General features: G+C 40.8%; 1 protein-coding gene across 6 annotated transcripts in view; it reads right to left on the bottom strand.

The window, feature by feature from the left end:
* Nucleotides 1-11,510: 11,510 nt before the first annotated feature.
* Nucleotides 11,511-22,227, bottom strand: part of COBLL1 (cordon-bleu WH2 repeat protein like 1) — a 119,485-nt gene continuing 108,768 nt past the window's right edge. For 5 of the 6 annotated variants that reach the window (XM_063318279.1, XM_063318281.1, XM_063318284.1 and 2 more), the window contains 3 exons: nt 20,441-21,978; nt 19,882-20,064; nt 11,511-13,547 (listed from right to left, as the gene is read on the bottom strand). In XM_063318279.1, coding sequence (XP_063174349.1) covers nt 13,458-13,547; nt 19,882-20,064; nt 20,441-21,978 — 1,811 coding nt within the window. In that variant the 3' untranslated portion in view covers nt 11,511-13,457. The remainder of the gene's footprint in view (nt 13,548-19,881; nt 20,065-20,440; nt 21,979-22,227) is intronic. The other variant, XM_063318280.1, reaches the window with a different exon arrangement.

Here is a 22,227-nt window from a genome sequence, read left to right as displayed (position 1 = left end):
GGATTGTTGACTAAAACACTTGACTAGGTTCACATACTAAACCACAAATAATAGTTTGTAGACCATCACACCATGAGTTAAACAGCCATTTTACAGCTTAGTACAATGTGTGAGCCCCTTTTCTGAGTCAGGCCACTGGTCCATTTAGCCCAGTATTTTTACCATTTCCAATTCAGCAAGGTTTCATGACTAACTGGAGATGCCTGGGATATGGTTTATGGAAAATCAAGCTCTGGGCTCTGCCCTCTGCTAGTTCTATGTTAATTTAACATTCAGTAGTCAAGAAACATCTTTTCCAGCAGTTCTAATTAAATTTAATCAGACAAACCTTTGTATTTAATTATTTTTCATGAAATAGTCCAAATTCTCAGCCATGAATACTGCAGGCCTTAGATAGGGTTGTTACAAGAAGATTAAAATAGGGTTTCTCTATCAAATGTAAAGTTATTACTACTGTTTGCCTGTACAACACAGGAATGAGTTAATTGTAGGATTTAAGCTACTCAGGGTTAGGCAGTATAGTAGTTTCCAGATGTTTTCTACATTAACTGTCAGGAGGCACAGCCATCCTAGCCATGGGGCAAGAATGTCAAAAGCTTTTAATGTTGGAAAGCATCCCATGACTTGAAATTCCCGTTTTCTGTGAACTGCATCATTCCAAATTCAGGTTCCACGTGGTCTGACAAATAAGCACTGTCTCTTGACTTCTGAATGAGACTTTATAGTTGCTGGCTTTGCCCTACACACCAAGGCCCACTTTCCACAAGGAAGCAGGGCCAGGTTTTTAGGGTTCTAGAGACTGAAATGAAGATCTTGGTCCTTGGCTCTCCTCATTAAAGTTAGAAAATGGAGGACTGAGGAGGACTGAGGGGAGGCACAGAAGAGATCTTAACAGGCCCTCTGGCTGTACATTTTACATTTTCAGGATCAACAGATTTTTTATATGTTGCTTCCTAATGTGCCCTCACTTACATATAGTAGTATTTAGACATTCTTGGTGCTGAATCTCTGATGGGAAGAAGGTTTGCATTAGAATAGGTGAAAAGTGAAAGAACACACATGTAGTCAAGTATGGACCTGAGATGCAGAAGGTCTACAATTGGTTAGGAACTTCAGTAGCTTTGTCTATACAAGATCTCACCTCTATTTGGAGAAGAGAATCGAAATAATCAGAAAGATTCTGGCAGCGATTTTGAAAAGATTAACAACATCAAGGTAGTTTATGTGTCTTTCTTTTTCATGGACCTGGGAGCTCCCTACAAACCTCACAGTCATCTTTTGGCAGAATAGTTGCTAAAAACTGGCAGCACAGCTTCCTATGACATTGGGCTTCTGTGGGGATGAGGTTAAGAAAGTCAAGATGGCAGCTGTGAACATGTAATTCAGCCGTGCCTTATTATGTGCAGCGATGGCCACCATCTTGACACTTCTGACACACATACCCTGATGAGACCTGTAGTGTGAACCTTGGCATGGAGTGAAAAGCAACACAAACCCTCCAACCTCCCCAATAAAAAGCCTGGGGAACCCTCTCCAGAACTCCTGCTTTTTCCCATCTGGGTGCTGAGACTTTGCCTACTTTCCACCCTAGCCCATGTATTGCAGCAGCTGCCCCAAAGCTGGGGTGGTATAGAAGATGTTGACACAGAAAGGTGTGGGAGATGTGCATTCCTCCCATTTATTTTTGTAGGACAGCATGGCTGTGAAAAGGCGAGAAGAACATCCCCTTCCCCTCTTTGGTCCTGGGTTGATAGCTTTGTTTGTTTTGGAAGCTAAACCCAAAGTTTGAGTCCTTCCTTCCCCTTCAGATAGCCACACAGACTTTCTAGAAGAACCACGAGTGAGTCTCCACTCTTCCTCTGCCTGCCTGCCAGCTGAGTAATGAAAGGCGCTCTGATGGAAATAGGGTACAGCTGAGGAATGGACCATGAAGATGGTAGACCTTGCAGAAATGGCTAAATTGACTTGTTTGATTAGGAACAACAACTACGTTTATAAAAGATTGAAAACCCTTGATGAAAATGGATAAAGATGAACTAGCGATTTCTGGACTTAGCAATCAAAAAGGGCTGTATATGGGGAGAAGGGAACTGTGTGATATAATTGTGAAGGGGGGAAGTGGTATCAAGTATGTCTGTAACTCCTATAAAGAAGGTCAGAAGTCGCTTCTTTAAGTATCTTTTTTCTTCTTTCCTTTTTTCGCTTTCTATTGTTTTCAACACTTTTTTCTTTATCTTTCTTCCTTACCCACTTTTCTTCTAAATTTACCTTTTAACTTTGTAAAAAAAGTTTAATAAAAATTATTTTTTTAAAAAAGAAATGGGTGGTACTGGCCCTCATGTGTTGATTTGGAGGCTTCTCTTTGGGTTTTTGATGGAAGTAAGAAAGAAGGCTTGCATCCCTGGGAAAAAGATGGTGAGACAAAACTAGGAGCAGCTGGAGGAAGACCAAGAGGAGGGCTAGGAAGAAAAGAAGAGGCAGCTACAAGCAGACGGATGAAAGGGGGAAAAAAAGTTGCAACAGCAAAGCCAAGGATTGAAAAGCCGCAGTGGGGCAGAGTGACTCATCCAGCAGACGCAGCCACAAAAGAAAGCTGCAGGTACAGCAGCAGATCGATGGCAACCCACTGGTAGTTGAAGAGGCTGTGGGAAAAAGGCAGGTCTGAAATGGAAGTTAATGGAGAGGCTGAAGTGAACTCAGCAGCCTTTAAAGAGACAGTCACCAATTTGGCAGAGACTCTGCAACAGTTGGTTTTATAGGCATCTGATTGGGTTTCCCAGCTGAAAGCTGGAAAAGGGGAAAAAAAGGTGACCGCCTCGGTACCCAGGGCTAAAGAAACTCTACTGTGAATAAGCGATTAGGGTAGTAGAACTTTATTGAATAGATTTGTACTAATCAGTAGTACAGATTATACTATTGCAATCATACAAAAGGCATGGGGATTAGGGAGTGGGAATGGCATAGACCAGTGTCTAAGAGGAATTCTGGGAATTGAAGTCCACACATCTTGAAGTTGCCAAGATTGGGAAACACTGCCATAGACATAGGTGTAGGGCAGAGTTGGAGGAAAGATTTTTGTAAGAACAAGCTTTACTGTGCCTTTGAAACGGTTCAGCAATAAAGACACTCATACATGGGTTGAGCACAACCCTGCTTGCGTCTGTGTCATCCAGGAACAGCTGTGAGACAAGCAGGTGCTGATCATGCACCCTCCTAGATCAATTAACTGACTCAATACAGTAGTGAAAGGTGGTGTCTTGCAAGGACAGATGTGTACACATGCCTAAAGAGATTTACTTGAGATATCCCTTTTTCCTTTCTCAGTCTATTGGTCCAGCAGAACTGATGAGTACCAATATTTCCAAGATTTTTGTTTTTGCAGAATGTTTATCTGCTTTGGAGAGCTGCATACAATGCTATAATAACCTGTGCAAAAGCCTTATTTATGACCTTTACCTTTATTCGGAAGGTAAGTATGGAGCTGGAAATACATTCAGGTCCATACAATTACAGAGCTCCATGCAAATGAGATTCAGTACCAGACCTCCTGCTGCCCCTTCTGTTCTTTTCCCCTTAAGCATGGTCCCATCGGGTACGTGCACAGGCACACCTTAAGAGAAGTTCAGTTTCAGAGTGCACTAGAGCTGCTCTGGTTGGTATGCTCCTGTTTAAAAAAATGCTCCTAAAACTACATGCTGCAGTGTCTCACTTAATTTGCTTTCTATCCTGGTAGTTGGAGACAATTAGTGCTCAGTGGCAGGACAATGCTTTGAATGCAAAAGGTCCCAGCTTCACCCTTGGCTCCAAAGGAACAAGCAGGGGAAGCTGCCATGTTTGAGGTCCTTCAGACCAGCTGCTGTTGAAAACATGGAGCTGGATGGAAATCCAAATCATCTAAGCAAAGCAGGGCTACTTGTTGTGATCCTAGGCATGCTGTGCAAAATTAGAACAAGGGTCCTTGCATGGTGGACTCTTTACTACAGCTTTAGCAACTGTCCCTTTTATTGGATAGCCAGGTATGAAAAGGATAGAAAGTACATTTGTTTGCTTTTGTTATTATTCCAAAACATATTTGTTGAATTTATACTGGTACCTTTCCTCCAGGAATTCAAAATGGTGTAAATAGCATTTTCCCTTCCAAGTCTACCCATACAACAATTTTGTTAGGTAGATTGTACTGAAAGTGATGAGCCTGAAGTATGGATTAGGGCAGATTTTAATTTGGGTTTCCTTGGTCCTTAATCAGGGTCTACCTGATCCAAGTGGCCAAAATTCAGACAACTGAGCTCATTTTCTGGATTTTTTTGCTGCCATCTTGTGGTATGGATTTTTGCAGACCATATCCGGTAGCCCTCTTGTAACCACTCATTACACTGCACATGCTTTCCCTTTCTCACAAATGCAAACTGCTTTTTCTGTTTAAACAGCATTTTTATCAATATGACTAGAGAACCATGCAACCTGTTGCTAAATTTTTATTCCCAACTAACATTCTAGGGCATTTTAGATTATTTTGTTCCATTTACAGATGCTTATCTGGAGTGTATGTCAGTACACTGCATATGCCTCTTAACTTGGGGTGTGCAGAGAGCAGTAAAGGAATGGTAGGGTCCAAGAAAAAAAAATGATGACAAAGAAGTCATGAATGTTGTAAGGTTGTTGAAAAATGGTAAGGCTGCAGGTATAGATGGTAAACCTGGAGTAATTTTAAAAATAGGTGTGGCTTAGGGAATGGCCTGGCAAATTGTTTAAGTGTTGAGATTTCCTCTGGGCCTGATACCTGGATGGAAGATGGTTATGGCTTCCCAATAGAAAGGAAAAGATGGCAACAGTGAATGAAAACTACAGGGGGATTAGTTTTTTAAGTGTGCTCGGGAATGTAGCTAGCCCAATTCTGATCAAAAGCATACAAGAGATGGCAGTGAGCAAAATTCCAGAAATACGGTGTGGTCGTATGCTGGGGAGGGAGTGTACAGACCAGAGTTTCACTCTTCAGGAGGTGATTGAGAAGTATATGAATGTGAGAAAAAAACTTTATTTGTATATGTATTGATTTAGAGCACTCTTCCTCACCCTTGGCAACTTTAAAAGAAATGTGGACTTCAGTCCACAGAATTTCCCAGCCAGGATGCTGACAAAGGAATTTCTGGGAGTTGAAATCCACACATCTTAAAGTTGCCAAATTTGAAAAACACTGATTCAGAACACTGTTTCTTAAACATTTTGCTCTCAGGACTCCTTCCCACTTTAAAAAATTATGGAGGACCCCAAAAGAGCTGTTATTTGTATGGGTTATATTTATCAGTATTTACCTTATTAAAATTAAAATTGATACTTTCATATTTATTGAATCATGTAAAAATAACAATATTAAACCCATTAGATATTAACATATTTTTCATGAAAAAACCTATATTTTTAACAAGTAAAAATATTAATGAGAAGAGTGACATTGTTTTAAATTTTTGCAAATATCTTCAATATCTGGCAATTAATTTTGATTTTGCAGACCCCTGAGAGGGTTTTGGGGGACCCCCAGGGTCCTCAGACCACAGATTAAGAAACACTGATTTAGAGGAAGCATACGATAAAATGAATAGGCTTGAATTATGGAATGTTTTGCATGACTATGGAGTTGAAGGGTAATGCACTAAAGTCAAGATTTGATGAGCTGCAGCACACCTACAAATAAATTAAATGCTTCAACATTGATCAGGAAGACAATAATATGTGATGGCACTTTTTTTTTTTAATAGGGATAAAGGTGTAAGGTATGTTTGTGATGATGTGAGAGGTATGTTAATTATTTACAGCATATGTTAGATTGTATGATGCAAATGCTGGTAGAAAAGTAGGGGATAATATGCAGTTGGTTGCAAGGAATGAAAGTTTATAGAAAAGTTAAAATGGTTATGTGTAAGAACCCACTTTGTTATATGAAAGTGAGAGTTGGCTGTCAGGTGATGAGTAAAATTAAGTGGAAATGGTGTACTTAAGTAGCATGTGTAGTAAAACAAGAAGAGATAGGGTTAATACTGAATAGGTATTGAATGAAGGTGGACTGAACAAGAAAGTGAGTGACCAGTAGAGAAGATGTAGGTTGAGGTGATTTGGTCATAAGGAGAAAAATGAACAAGGAACAAATTGCAAAACAAATGAAGGAAGGAACAGTCAACCAATGGAGTGGAAATGAAAGGCTGAGAAACTCATGGGTGATGGAGTTGCTGAGATCTTCAAAAAGAGTGAGGTGAGAAGTTTAAGAAACAAAAGACAATGTGATTAGTGGCTTATGGTAGAAGCAAGGATGTTTCATAGTTTGTAAGAATAGAAAGGTAGAAGTACAGTGAATGATGTTGCGGTAAATTGGTTTCAGCTATGTCTTTAATTTGTGCAGCTTACTACTACTTACACCTTTTCTGTGCTCTTCATAATGTTGCTTACCCTGAAAGGGAATAGCCTGATGTAAGTTTGTATGTTTACAAATGCTATATTTCTCACTTTCTCATGGTCAATGTTTCCTTAATGAATAAATGCAATTTGATAGGATGTCTGTGATTAGAAACTATAAACTATTGGGGGGAACTTCACACATCTGTGTGATTCACATCCTTGAATGTGTCCTCAGTGTTAAGCATTTAATTTCGTGTGAGATAAAACTATGAAAAGAAAATCCAAATTTAGGTTTGGTGAATTGAGTTATTCTCCCTGCTACGTTTCTTTCAGAAATGTGTCAAAAATGCAAAAGCAAGTTCCTGTCCTATTTTGGTCTTTGTGTTGACAACAAGAAATTTTATTGTGCTCTTGTCAGTTCACTTTGTTCCCATCCACATCTTAAGAACCCCGCTATAACATTTGTCTGAAATGAGGTACCCGTAAGGCAGTCTCAGGGCTTTAAGAGCCAGCCCCACCCAGCTTGCTGTCTGAGGCCAAGAGCAAGATGACATTCTCCCACTTGAGAGATGTTAAATCTGCCAAATGATCTTTTGATATTGATGATGGGCCAACCTCTTTCACTGTACCTGAGACATGCAGGCTAAGTCATCCTGCACCGCTCTGCCCCAAAGCCTAATACCATTTTCCTCCCCAGCATCAGCCACCCAATATGGCTGCTTCACTCTATCTAAGGTAAGGGCAGCTGGGGTCAGCCCTATTGTAAGAGGGCATGAAGCAACCATTTCATATGGCAGATGCCCTCAGGACAAGACTGAATAGTTGGTGAACGCAAAAGTTAAAAGTTTACATTTGTTTGATGTCTTTTCAGAGATGTGTATCTGCATGTTGCGTATTTCTTCAGCAAATGAACTAGAAGCGTTTTTAAAACATAATTTACATTTTGCATCAATGTTTTGCTGTATCTATTTGAGAAGAAAAATATTAATTCATGCTAGTGTCTGTGAACCACACTGAGATTAAGACATATTGCTACTAGAAACAACTAAATCATCTCATGCAATGAATTATCAAAACATTTCAGGAGCTCTTAAAATTTTGAAACATAAAAGTATTCCACCTCAAGTGATTATGTTGAATATTGTAAATGAAAGCAGGCCAGCTTTGAAGGAAGAGACATTTAAAAAAAAGCATCACTTGCCTAAATTAAACAGCTAATAACTTAGGACAAAACAACTGTCTTAGTTTGATGCTAAAGGAAATTCATACAACCAGTATAATATTCATAGACTATTATATATTAGCCACATCTGGACTAGCAGATCAGTCGTGGTTTCATTGCCTTCAGATTTATGGTTCCAGAAAACTTCAGTCTCTGCAAGGGCCTTCTGAGGCTAAAAATACACCAAATTTCATGGTCAGATCTAAGCTAGCCAATTGTTCTTGCCAAAGAGCCTGTAGCTCATAATGTTACAACAGGTTTTCCAGTACAGCACAACCACTTTTTGAAATCAATTATCTTTCCTCTTTAGATCAGTTTTCCATTTGTTTTATTAGTGCATGTAAACACTCACCACAAAACACAACCCAAACTCTCCCTTCTTTTCCCACCAAGGTGAGCAACTGCAGAAGTCTCCATTTTATTTCACCATTCAGAAATGAAATGAAACCCCACAGGAATCATGCCACAAGAAGGTCAAGCAATCCAGTATCTCTGTGGGCAATTAAATTATAGCCGAGAACTTCAGAACCATTTGGCAAAGTGGCAGTCCTTCGCAGAATGCTGAAATTGTAGAAGTCAAAGGCATACAGTCCAAGGAGAATCTCTGGCATGACTTTTGTCTGCAGACATTTTTTTTTTTTCATGGAAAAAGTGATCTCACAGTCCCGTGTTTGGCAGGGAGACCACTACCACTTACACTTGTGGTTCTTTCTGCCCAAAGTCAGTGCAGCTAATTTCTGATTGAACAGGCTGGGGTCAGGCTCTAAATTACATGGTGTAATTAGAGCTTGGCTTTGTAAGTTCATGAGTTACAACAACTGGAGTAAAAAGCTCCAAGCTCACCCCTCACCCTCCTCCCAGCATTTTCAATAAGAGAAAGCGCATTCCAAAAAAACAAAATGCCATAGCAATGGCTGGTTCACATAAAACTCTTCTTTCATCAAGTCAGACAATTACACTCGTTTTGTCTACTCTGGCCAGCATCATTTCGCCAGGGTCCTTGACAGGACAGGTCTTTTCCATCACCTGAAAGAGTTTTTACTGAGGGTGATAAATACGTATATAATAAATGGGATATCTTGATTCACTTGTATTGTTTCCAACCCAGTGGGGTGTTGGAGAGAAATTATGGAAAGGAACACAGGGCTCCGTCCATCTACCCATCAATAGGATCTCTCTCTGAAAATAGAATGGAATGGGACCAAATTTGGTGTGGGAAGAGAAGCCAGGAAAAAAGTTTTGGAAATAGGCTGGATCAGGCTGGGGGCTCTGGAGGGGGAACCCCCCCCCCAAAAAAAATGTCCTCCAGTGCATTCCTATGGGAGAGGCAGCTCAGAATGGTGCTGACTTCTCCATTCTAAGCTTTCTCCCTCCTGGTCATGTGACCCAGAGTCGAGCCTATAACAGAGACCACCCTGGGTTTCCCAGTGCATGCACGTGCACCAGAGGAGGGGAGAGCAGAAATAGTCCCAGGGGGTGGGGGGATTTGAATATAAAGAAATAAATGCACATATTAGTTCCTACAAAGAAAGATCAAATGTCTCGTATGGCCACTGCTGGTAAAGGTATTGGAAACAATTCCAGATGCCATGCTCTATTTTCTCTCTGTTTCTTAAAAAAATATTTTCATTCTCCATTTTCTACAATGATCTAGGGAAACAATACATTTGGTAACAAATGCCTATCCAGTTGTATTTTCTTCAGTATATACTTTTTTCACTGAATTGCAGTAGTGTATTGATGTAGCATAATAACGTAACTGCAGTTTTTCATTTAGCTAGTAAATGGCCCCCTTGGATGCTATGACTTTCCTCCATTCTTCCTCCACCATCCCATCTTTCCAGGAATATCTAAGATCCATTACAAAGTGTCCCCCATCTCTTGACCAGGGATCAAGAGGGTCATGGCAGAAGGTGGAGCAGTTTGTTCTGCAGCTAGATTCTGCTTCATCAGAAATGACCACTGGATACCTCTTCAAACCTAGTTCTTTATTTCTAAGATTATTCTTGAATTTTCTGTGACCTTGCCCTAGATTTGTCTTAAAGGTAGGAAGAAAAGTTTTATTTCCTTCTCATTCTTGAAATGCCACACCAGGACATATGAAGACTTACCTGAAAGGTGTCTCCCCCATCACATCGAGACTTCTGAGAAAGATGAGATAGAATTTGCCCCCTTCCCTGTATGTCTTCTTTCTGTTCCTTAGAGGCAATACTAGCGTCACACTCTGGCTTTGAACAAATCACAACCTGAATCAGGAGGACTCAGATAAATCCAAGAGATGCCCAAGCTAAAGCAGATCAAATCGTAACCCCCTTGAAACTCCTTTAGAACTGGAGAACTCAGAAGACACAGATTCCAGTCGATATAATTGCAAAAACTGATACATTTCATTCAAGCTGTGTAAGAAAATCATCTGATGTGTTATGTTTAAAATCACAGTGGTTTTACCAAAGCTCTGTAGTCAGTGTTTTGGGGAAAGGCTGTGCCAGTGTTCAATGCTCTTTGCTAGTTCTCTCGGGAGCAAGAGAGATGGGATCTATAGATTATTTTTCATTATCTCTAACTCCTGCATTTGTCTTTATGAAATTTTGCAGCCTTTGTTTTCCAGTAACTTTCATCTAATTATAAAATTTGCTTTCCAAAGAGGTGGTTCTACCACCAAATTGCTTGGCATTTCCATGACAATGAAAGCCTTTTTAATACTGTGGCATCTTAAAATTCTGTTGGCAATTGGTTTTCATTGTTTTATGTTTCTTCTGAATTGTTTGGCTGTGTTTTCATGGCATCCATTTTAAATACTTATTTAAACTCTGTGTTCATATTCTAAAGCTTTGTAATTGTATTCCTTTACTTTTCTTGGAAAAACAGGTAGGTAAGATAGACAGCAGGGCAGGGTTTAGTGTGCATCATACAGCAGATGGATGGATGGAATCTGCATCTATTTGATGTGTTTACATGCTCTATAGAACTGGGTTATTTCTTCCATGTTATTTTAGGCCCGTACCCTCAGTAGATTGGGTAAAACCAATTCCAAACTACTTCCTTTCCATAGCTGCTCAGACACCATGGCAGAAGACAGTGAAAACACTGGCCTAATACCTTCGGATCCCTGGATAGAGCTTCGGAAGTGTCTATGACAACGCCGGCTCCAAGGCTTAGAAACGGAGATGAGCACCGCCCCCTAGAGTCGGATTCGACTGGACTTTACGTCAAGGGAAACCTTTACCTTTTACTAGTCCCATGGCAATCTGGGTATATGTAAAGAGCACTGGTCATATAATTTTATTTTCTGGCATGGTGACATGGTTACTGTATACAAATCTATATGTAGGCAGAAATCATTATATATATTCAGACTAGCATAAAAGCAGCTATGTCAGTAAAGATATATTATGGCACCTTCACAATTTTGCATTATATAATTTCTGTGACAGCATTCACTTCCCCATGCAGATCAATACATGTTGCAATTCACTGTTGTTGTTTATTCAGTCGCTTCGGACTCTTCGTGACTTCATGGACCAGCCCACGCCAGAGCTTCCTGTCGGTCGTCAACACCCCAGCTCCCCCAGGGACAAGTCCATCACCACTAGAATATCATCCATCCATCTTGCCCTTGGTCGGCCCCTCTTCCTTTTGCCTTCCACTCTCCCCAGCATCAGCATCTTCTCCAGGGTGCTCTGTCTTCTCATTATGTGGCCAGAGTATTTCAGTTTTGCCTTTAATATCATTCCCTCAAGTGAGCAGCCTGGCTTTATTTCCTGCAATTCACCGCACAGAATATTTTGAAAATATTTGAAAGTCTTTGCTAAAAACTAATCTGACTAGACCTTTTTTAAAATTATCAAAAGTTGATGAATTTCAAAATTAAAGATAGTTCAACATAATGATTCAAGAATAAAACTAAATAGCATTGCTTTTATTTGAAAACACCATGAACTATTAAATTGAAAATATTCCATTATTTGCAATGTATATCTACAATTTATTGCTTGATCAGAACTAGGGTCACAAACAGATTTCCAACACAGAAATGCAACATTAGTTTGTCAAGACTGGAAGGAAAAGATGGATAGACACAGACAAAGCAAAACATCTGTTACTGAAGGTTTGGTTTTCTGCTCAAGATAACACGTCTGTTCCACAGGTGATTCTTAAATTCTACAATGGTGGAAATACACACACACAAAACTAGTCTGTTGACATTGTGTTGCTAAAATGTTTCTAAAACAAATTTGAATTGGAGAAATCACCACCACCACCACTTTCCTCAGGAGAAAATTAAGCTCATTTCCCCACCCCATCTTATGTTGAATTTCCTGAATGTCAAAGAAATATTTTAAAAATTAACTGACATAAAAATAGTTTGCTTTTATGAACATTGAAGAAAAAACTGTGCACAAGAGTCTGCATTCATCTACAGTTTATCTATTTTCAAATGCCTTATGCCTCTATGCCACTGCAACTTTCCCTTGAGAATGCCTCAAGCTAAACCTGATCCACAGCTCAGTGTCTTTATTGAAAATTTATATCCACTGCCAAATAAGTATCCAGAATCTTCAGTACAGCCCAGAGCTGGGTTCTGAATACTTCCTGTCAGCTCAGATTTCCAAATATTTGAGCTATAGGTCCTATGATTCCGTCTTTGCCAAAAAAATCTGTTTCCAACATGTGCTTTGCTATTAAACTTACAAAAAGATGTGGATAGAAGTTACTGAAGCTTAGCAGTGGAGAGTCAAATCTATGCAGGACTCTGAATGATAGGAACCCTGAAATCACACACCTATTTTTGAGATGTACAGTTCAGCCTACACGAACCTGCCCTTTGGTATCCCCCTAGAGCAGGATGGGACACCTGTGCCCCTCCAGATGTTCCTGCACTGCCCAATTCTTAGTATCCATCCTCATTGGCCATACTAGCTGAGGTTTCAGGGACCTACCCATCAGGAGCATCATGAGGAGTTCACTCTAGAAGCCTTCACAGGTTACTATTTTTCAGCATAACTTGGGATATGGGTTTGGCAGCTGCTTTTGAAAAACAGCTGTGATTTTACTGGCGATATTGTTGCAACACATCACAGATATAAGCACTCTATAGCACTGAGACTAAAAATGTTTTAAATAAGGAAATCCACATATAGTGTTAAAAAGTAGGTGCCAAGGAATTTCTGTTTTATTTTTTTCACTTTGATACTAGAAACAAACTAACAATCAACCTAAACAGGCATGATCCAGCCAAAGTTAAGCACCTTTAAGTCCTACTGATTTAAGTGAGAACAATAAGCAGTCAAACTGATTTAGAAGTGTATAACTTTAGATGTATCTCATCTACATTTTTGTTTGACTAGAAAATCTGCCCAACAGAGTTTCTAGATAATAATTAGCTAAGTGCAGTAATTAATTGCAAATTTAACATTCAAGGCAACAGGTGAGAAGAACTACATTTAAATTCAAATATGTCTGAACACAATTATTAAGCAGTTACAAAAATTAAGATGAATCTTAGCATTATACAGCATATTGCCACACATCATTTATTATGGATGAAGTGGAATTAACTTATCTGATTATTACAACAGCAAAGACCTGCAACTCTTCTGCGCCATGGAATATGTTCTGAAGCAGCATTTTTAGTTTTAAAGAGAAAGGGCAAAAAAGCCATAAATTATATATTTTAAGAATTCTTTGAGGCATCCATTAAGTTTCTATGCTTCACTTTTGACAATATATACCCACATAATCCTGCATTTACACAGTCTTTGTAATATGCAGTTAACTGTGAAGTGGGTTTATGCAGTAGGTTTATGCAATGGTGATTAAAGTGCAAAATATTTGGTACAAAGTCTTAATGACTACTGTATCTTGTTTCAATGGACACTGAGGAACTGAGACTGGATCTTCCATTGATGGCAACAGTGTTTGATGGAGGTGCAACCTGGAAAAGAAGAGTATTGTCAGGATCACAGAAGAAAACTAGGCCCGGATATCATCCATCAACCATTTCAACATGCAACTGTCTGAAAAGCTATTGCTGAGCAACATCTAATTATCAGGATTAGGTGTCTACTACAACTATATTCAGTGAAGATGTGTACATGTGTTTGATAGAGGGAGCAATGTGATGTGGTGAACTAAGGCTGAGAAGATTTGCGTTCAAATCCTAATCAGCCTTAAAATTCAGTGGGTGTCTCTGGGCAGACACTCTGTTTTACCAAACTTAGTGCAAATTGGTAGAAGGACGAAATGAGATGGAAGAAGCATATCTCCCTGCTTCTCAAAGAGAGTGCAATAAAAGCAAGCAAGCAAATAAGCTACCTGCAGACTGCGTAAGTCTGAAACAGCTTTCATACTAATTAATATTATGTTAATTTAAAGATCATATTATTGGAAGAAAACTCTTTATCGGCATCTAGGGATATTTCACTGATTTGGAACTTATCTTCCTGCTGTTAGAAATCTGTCCAGTGTATCAGAGAGATACATGATTATTTTATTAAAAAGAAAAAAAGACTGTGGTAGCTCCTTAAGAACCACTGCCTTCTGAATTAGCCCCACATTCCCTAGGAAATAGAAGTGGGTCAGAAGTATGGACCCTGTGGTCCTCCAGTTTTTTTTTTTTAAAAGTAAAGCTTCCAGTAGGCCCACCGATATGAGCAATGGTGAAAGATGCTGGGAGCTGGTCAGCCACATCAGAAAGACCACAGGTTGGCCCTGCTGCAGAACCCTGACTATAATTTTAAATCTTAAATCTCTTTTTCCAATTAACTAGGAAGTTTAATTCTAAGCATTCATTGCATGCTTCTGTCTTAAATCCCATTTTATTGTCACTTTCACTTTTGATTGGTTTAATGATATTAATGCACTGCTAAAAGAAAATTTACTTTTAACATCATTGTAAGAAGCAGTTCAGTTACAAAGGGGAGCTGGTGCTAGCCCAAGACAATCTGCAGCCCAAGACAATCTCCTCCTTAGTCAAGGTCCATTGTCCTCATGGAATTCTGGCACCTGAGACACAAAATTCCACAACAGCATATCCCATTCCCTAGCAGCAAAAATGTAACAGTAATGCGCCCCTTGGACCAGTGGTCGTTTGTCTCAGGACCCAGGGCAGCAGAGATGTCCAGCAGCATCCAGGCGACTGGGCAGCCCTTCTAGGATAGCACTGCCCACCCTCACACGAGGGAGGGGGTTAGAAAAGGTATCCTAAACATGGCCTGCCCAACAACATCTGGCTAGCTAACCACAGCTGACAGATCATCTCCTTAGCAGTTGAGCATCAAGAAAAACAAATCAAAGAAAACTCATTTTCAGAGTCTGGAATGTCCATACATTGCTGGATAGGGACAAGGTGTCAAGGCCTGAAAGACAAACAGCACTCACAGCAGCCAAACTTCGCCATTATAGCATTGACACTGCTGCACTCAGTGAGACCAGGCTGGCAGACGAGGGTTCGTTACAGGAAGCAGAGAGTGGATATATGTTCTTTTGGAAAGGGAAACCACAGATTGACAGGACTCAATTTGTTTTTGCAATCAAAACTGCTCTGCTGAAGAACATCTCTACCCACTGGAATAAATGAATGCATTATGAAGTTCTGCTTTCCTCTCAGCAAGTCCTGGCACAGTGCATTCGAAAAGTATTCAGACCCCCTTCACTTTTTTCAATTTTGTTATGTTGCAGCCTGATACTACAATCGTTCAAATTCTTTTTTTTTTCTCATTAATCGACACTCAGTACCCCATAATGACGAAGTGAAAACAGAATTTTAGAAATGTCTGTAAATTCATTAAAAAGGAAAAACTGAAATATCACATGTACGTAAGTATTCAGACTCTTTGCAACAACACTTGAAATTTAGCTCAGGTGCCTCCCATTTCTCTTGATCATTGCTGAGCTGTTTCTACACCTTGATTGGAGTCCACCTGTGGTAAATTAAATTGATTGGACATGATTTGGAAAGGCACGCACCTCTCTATAGAAGGCCTCACAGCTGACAATGCATACTGTATCAGAGCAAAAGCCATGAGGTCAGAGGAACTGCCTGCAGAGCTCAGAGACAGGATTATTGCAAGGCACAGATCTGGGGAAGGCTACAAAAAAATTTCTGCTGCACTGAAGGTTCCCAAGAGCACAGTGGCCTCCATAATTCTCAAATGGAAGAAGTTTGGCACAACCAGGATTCTTCCAAGAGCTGGTCGCCTGGCCAAATGGAGCAATCAGGGGAGAAGAGCTGTAGTAAGAGAGGTGACCAAGAACCTGATGGTGACTCTGACTGAGCTCCAGAGATCCTGTGTGGAGATGGGACAAAGTTCCAGAAGGACAACCATCACTGCAGCCCTCCACCGATCTGGGCTTCATGGCAGAGTGGCTAGACGGAAGCCTCTCCTCAGTGCAAAACACATGAAAGCCCACTTGGAGTTTGCAAAAAAGCACCTGAAGGACTCTCAGACTGTGAGGAACAAGATTCTCTGGTCTGATGAAACCAAGATTGAACTGTTTGGCCTCAATTCTAAATGTTATGTCTGGAGGACACCAGGCACCGCTCATCACCTGCCCAATACCATCCCAACAGCGAAGCGTGGTGGCAGCATCATGCTGTGGGGGTGTTTTTCAGCAGCAGGTACTGGGAGACTGGTCAGGGTTGAGGGAAAGCTGAATGGAGCAAAGTACAGAGATATCCTCAATGAAAACCTGTTCCATGGTGCTCAGGACCTCAGACTGGGCTGAAGGTTCACCTTCCAACATGACAATGATCCTAAGCACACAGCCAAGACAATACAGGGATGGCTTAGGGACAACTCTGTGAATGTCCTAGAGTGGCCCAGCCAGAGCCCTGACTTGAACCCTATTGAACATCTCTGGAGAGACCTGAAAATGACTGTCCACCAATGGTCCCCATCCATCCTGATTGAGCTTGAGAGGATTTGCAAAGAAGAATGGCAGAAAATCCCCCAATCCAGGTGTGCAAAGCTTGTTGTGTCATATGGAAAAAGTCTCGAGGCTGTAATTGCTGCCAAAGGTGCTTCAGCAAAGTACTGAGTAAAGGGTATGAATACATGTGATATTTCAGTTTTTCCTTTTTAATAAATTTACAGACATTTCTAAAATTGTTTTCACTTTGTCATTATGGGGTACTGAGTGTCGATTAATGAGAAAAAAATGAATTTGAATGATTGTAGTATCAGGCTGCAACATAACAAAATTGAAAAAAGTGAAGGGGGTCTGAATACTTTCCAAATGCATTGTATATCACCATTGTCAGAGCCTACACACCAACTCTCTCAAGTCCAGACGAAGACAAGGAAAATTTCTATGAGGACCTGGACCAGATTATTCAAACAACCCCCACCACAACAAACGCGTCATTCTGGGCAACTTTAATGCTCGGGTGGGGACAGACAGCGACAGCTGGGACAGAGTCCTTGGGAGACATGGGGTGGGAAAACTAAATAGCAATGGCCTGCTTCTTCTAAGCAAATGTGCTGAGCACAACTGTGCATCACTGACACAATGTTCAGACTTGCAAACAAGTACAGAACTACCTGGATGCATCCCAGGTCCAAACACTGGCACCTATCTGACTATGTCATAGCACGTCAGCACAACCTTAAAAGACGTCACCATCGCCCACGCCATGTGAGGTGATGAGTGCCGGACAGATCACAGGCTGGTCTGGTTGGTCCTCAACCTGCGCATAGCCCCTTTATATGGTAAGCTACCAAGGACTGTCAGAAAGTCATTCAACATCAGCAGACTGCAAGACCTGGGTCAAGAATGGTTCCAACATGTACTTAATGAAAAATTCTCCGGCAATTTACCGCTTGTAGGAACATGTTCCGAAAAGTGGATGCAGTTTGAAGATGTCATCATGCAGACTGCAACAACTGTACTCAGACTGAAAACCTGGGTACATCAAGACTGGTTTGATGAAAACCATGAGACCATGTCAGCAGCCCTCCAGGCCAAGAACAAGGCCTATGCAGACTGGCAGAATGAGCCACCATCTGTCTCAAAGAAAGACAAGCTTAACATGCCTAAGGGAGGGTTAGAACTCACTCATGGTTCCTAGCCCAGCTCCTTAGCCACTATGCCAAGCTGCTATATGCTAGTCTGTGGCTCATCTCAGGCCAAAGATAAGTGGATTCTGCCCACTGTGCAACTATTTTGCTTCTATCCTTCCCCAAGACCCTGTTTTGACTCATCTGAAGGTGGCAGACCTCAGAGTTTAGGAAAAAAATAAACCAGCCCTGCAAGCCTGAAATCAGTGAGTGAAATCAACAAGCGTATGGAAGAGGCATATACATTTTGCTTTTAAAAAAGAAGGGTGTATCTTCAGATTTTTAAATAAAGTATCTTAATGGGGAGAGAGTAGTCATATGATGGAAACATTTTGGAGAGAGAAATAGCTTCAAGCCCTACCCTCATTTGACCCATTTGATTAGGAATTACTGTAGGCTTAATTCAGCAGGAATAAAACTGCAGCACAAAAGGCCACAGAGTTTGGCTCTGCACCCAAACAAGTTATTAAAGGGGGGAAAATGTTTGGCTGACAGCAGAAGCAGTTTTTGCCTCATTTCTTAAATACTTGGCAGGTACCAAGAGCACCTGACAGAACTTTTACCCGATTTATTAGAGCAAAGCACTCACCCAACATCCTTTCTCTTTGCTCTCCATACACAAGGAAATCAAGCAGCCTGCCAGCCTGCTGACATTAAGGGTTTAATTCTCCCACATGTAACATGCCTTGTTTTAAAAAGCTAAAGTGACATTTTGCAGCCACAGCCTGACATCATCTTCACAAGAGGCATAAAAATAAATCTGATACCGCAGTTTTCTCATCCAAGCTTCACTTCCTCATATTGTTAGATAGTGCAAAAGTATCATCAACGGGCTACTCTCTTCTTTGGGGGGTGGGGGCAGGGGGTTGACTTTCTTAAATGGAGCAGAACAACTGAGGAAAATCTGAAACAACTTCTTAAAATAAATCAATCTGGATAGGTCCATCCTGGCCATATTAGTTAATCTTAGAGCTCAGGCAAAACAGCTTTTTTAGTTTCTCTTTTCCATGCACAATTTCCAACAAGAATGGATGCATGTATTAGTTGCTCTTCATATTTCACTATTCATTTACTAATTTACTCAGACCTGTAGGCTACCTCACAGCAATCATAAAGAAAAACAAGTGACAATGGAATTAATAAATACCCATATTGGGCAGAACATCACAGCTGATAACAAGAACAGTAGAAAACATGCAGGGAGCCAGCTCACAAGTCATTCTCCCACAGGACCTGTTGGAAAACCCAGCTCTTCAACGCTTTGGGGTCATACAGACATCAGAAGGAATGCTGTTCCAGAGGGCATGTCTGGCTACCGAAAAGGCCCTACAAGATGGCACTGCATTACCACGAGGAGTGAGTCAGCCTTTCCAGCTCTTATCAGATGGGCAAAAACAACAAAAGAGAGGCCATCCCAAAGGTATCCAAGCCCCAAGCCATGAAGTGACAACCACCCCTTGAATTGCAGCTGGAAGCTAATTGGTAAAGCAGTAGAAGGGTACAAAGTGTTACACAGGCAAAATGAGATATGACCATAATTACTTCCGTTACTGCATTTTGGACCAATGTAGCTTCTGAGCCGACTTCAAAGCAGCCACATATAGAGGGCATTGCAATAACCCAAACAGGTGGTGATTAAGGCCTCCCAATCCAGAATCCAGGTTGTAATTGGAGTACCAAATGAATCTTTGCAAAGGCCCTTCTGGCCATGGCTGCCAATTGTTTGCTGAGAAAGAACCTAGAGTCCAGATGGACCTCCAAATAGCACACAAGCTCAAGCTGTGAGAAGGGCAACCCCACTGAGAACTGAAGTTGAAAAGTCCTTGAAGCCAAAGCCACTGAGTCTTTCTAAGGTTGAGCCTGAGCCTGCTCTTCTCCATCCAGACCTTGACAGCTGCCAGGCAGTGGAATTGGACCTTAATGTACATAACAACCTGGTAACCTCTAAAAGGTGTTAGCTGATTGTTGTTTCCATAGCAAAGGAGTAAGGAAATATACTATATACGTTTATAAGTTCCTTGAACAAGATCATGGTCAGAAATGAGAGTTTTGAACTCAGATCTATTTCCCATTGGCATGACTAAAAAAACCCCACACATTCACAAAATTCGCTCATTGTATTGTGATTGCTACACTGACTTTGAAAGAAGCACTGTAAATCCACTACTGTTGGTTTAATGATGAGCGGGAGAAGGGAGGACAGCGACTCACCCGTCTCAATTTGGCAGCAGCCTCTCCAGAGCGGATTGCAGCCAGCAAGCTCTGGTGGATCTGTTCTGGGTCAGAGCGTTGGACTGCTGCAGCAATGCTTCTCTCACAGTGAGCGGTGGTTGGATGGTTGAATAAAGGGGGAGCCTGCCTGTTTTGCTCATAACTTGCATCGTTATTCTTCTGCTGGATTAAAACATTGCCCAAGTAAGGTTATCTGAGTGTGTTACCATCATTCTGAGCACATGTTCAAAGAACTACAGATTTCTAACAACACAGCACTGTAGCACCCAACACATTTATTATGCTTTCATGGATCCAGAATAATAAATCACTAATTTATTATTATTAGCGGGGGAGGGATTAAAAGTGCTACGAAATTGTTGGTTCTTTTTACTGCAGTTGGATAACACAGCTGTCTTTTGGAAGTTGTACAGGACTGTCTTATTTTGCAAGTAATGTTGGGTAAATAACTTACTCAAATATTCCAGTGTGAAGGGATAGAACTGGGGGTGGGGGAGACGCAATGCTGCTATGCATGTATGTTAAATGCAAGTTTTACCTTGTCTGTCAGGCTCTGCTGTGTCTGAGCTGTTGGACTCAGTACAGGCGAATGACCCTTTATCTCAGTGCTGGATACCGATGAGCTCAGGTCAAGAGAAGATTGTTCTTTTAATGGTCTGGTTGTACTGGAGCATGTTTTACTGAATGACTGCGATCTTTTAACTGCTGATGATACAGCAAGAGCAAAAGGTGAAGGTTTAGGACAAGAATATGGTTGTGGCAAAACAAAAGTCCTCAGAGTTTTCAAATTTAACGGAGAAGACTGGGATGAAGGAGGATTCAGCGGCTGAGACGCTTTTACAGGAGAAGTGGTGACTTTTCTTTCTTCTTCATTACATCCATTTTCAGTAGTTTCCTCTGCTAATTGCGAAGGAACAGTAATTGTTCTAGGAAATGGAAAACAAGTTTGATCTGGTGATGCCAGCTTTTTCTCTGTCTCTATAGCCTTAGCTTCATTCTGAGTAGGGCTGCTCAGAGAACCACTTCTGGCAATTGCTGAAGTTACATAATGATCTGAGGTCCTCCTCTGTATCTGAAAATAGAAATTGCTTGGTCTTACTGGAGGACTTAAGATTTTTGGTTTTTCTTGCACTGCAGGCGGAGAACTTTTGTTTCCTGGTTTTAGAATTAAAGGGGGAATTGGATGGTCTTGATTAGGCCTGGAATGTTCTACCTCCATTTTCTGGCCTTTGGCATTAGAGCAGGAAACTGGGCTATGATCAGCAATAGTATATGTTTCAGCCAGCAGATCCTTCCTTACCCCATGTAACGTAACTTCATTTTTAAAATCAGGTTCTGTTTCATTCAGCCTTTTTGAGATATTAGCAGTTTCTGTTTGTGTACCAAATTCTTGGGAATTCTCATTCTTGGGAGATAGGGCTACTCCTTGGCTTTCTACAGTATCAAATTCCCAACTCTTCACTGTTTCCAAAAATTTGGGAGGTACTATTTTGTAAGTAGTCATTCCAACTTTGGGTATGTAGTCTCTGGTAATTTCATTGGAAGGCTTAGGTTTAGGCTTTGAATCTTGTCGGTAAAGCGGGTAACTTTTTGTAGGAGAACTAACTGGGCTTCCGACAACTGTCTCTGGTAGAACTTGGTTATCATTTACCAAAGCATTATCATGGGCACCATTAGGTTTCACGCTGTTTTCGGCTGCTTGTCCTGTGGTCTTATTCATCCTATTCAGGGCTCCTGAGGGATGATTTTCCTGCACTGGCTTGTGTACATGGGTTGAATTTTTGTAAGTGCTCAGTCTGTGACCCTGATGATCACTATTTTCACTTAATGCAGTCCGACCAAAATTATCTTCAGACGTTGTCTGAATTGCAGCATCCTGAGTCTTTACTACATCTACGTTGACCTGATCATGTTTTTGACCATGCACACTCAGAGATTCTTGAAGAGTGTGTTCCCCATTTAGAGTGGTGTCATGTTTGTAGGCTTCAAAATCCAGTGTTTCAAACTTGTTACTTTTGCTTAGTTCTACCTTACTGAGTTTGGTAGAAGGCAGAGGAAATGTTGGTTCACTGCAGCCTTTTTAAAAAGGGAAACATAATTTTGATATTAGCACTGAGAAGAAAAATTATTTGAATCACACATCGCTCTTTTTCATTTGAAGTAGTCCTAAACATAAACATTCCTTAGTATAAATTTCATTGACTGTACTGCCATTTGTTGCACTGATTTCACAATCTATGCCTGGCAGATCTAATTACCAGGGTTTTTTTTTTAATTACTCAAAATAGCTATGTAGAATCATATATAGGTAACTCCAGGCAGGAG

This window comes from Candoia aspera, chromosome 1, assembly GCF_035149785.1.
Source record: "Candoia aspera isolate rCanAsp1 chromosome 1, rCanAsp1.hap2, whole genome shotgun sequence".
Taxonomy (NCBI): domain Eukaryota; kingdom Metazoa; phylum Chordata; class Lepidosauria; order Squamata; family Boidae; genus Candoia; species Candoia aspera.
The sequence above is the reverse complement of the archived record's forward strand: the minus strand, read 5'-3'. Positions and strand labels throughout refer to the sequence as shown.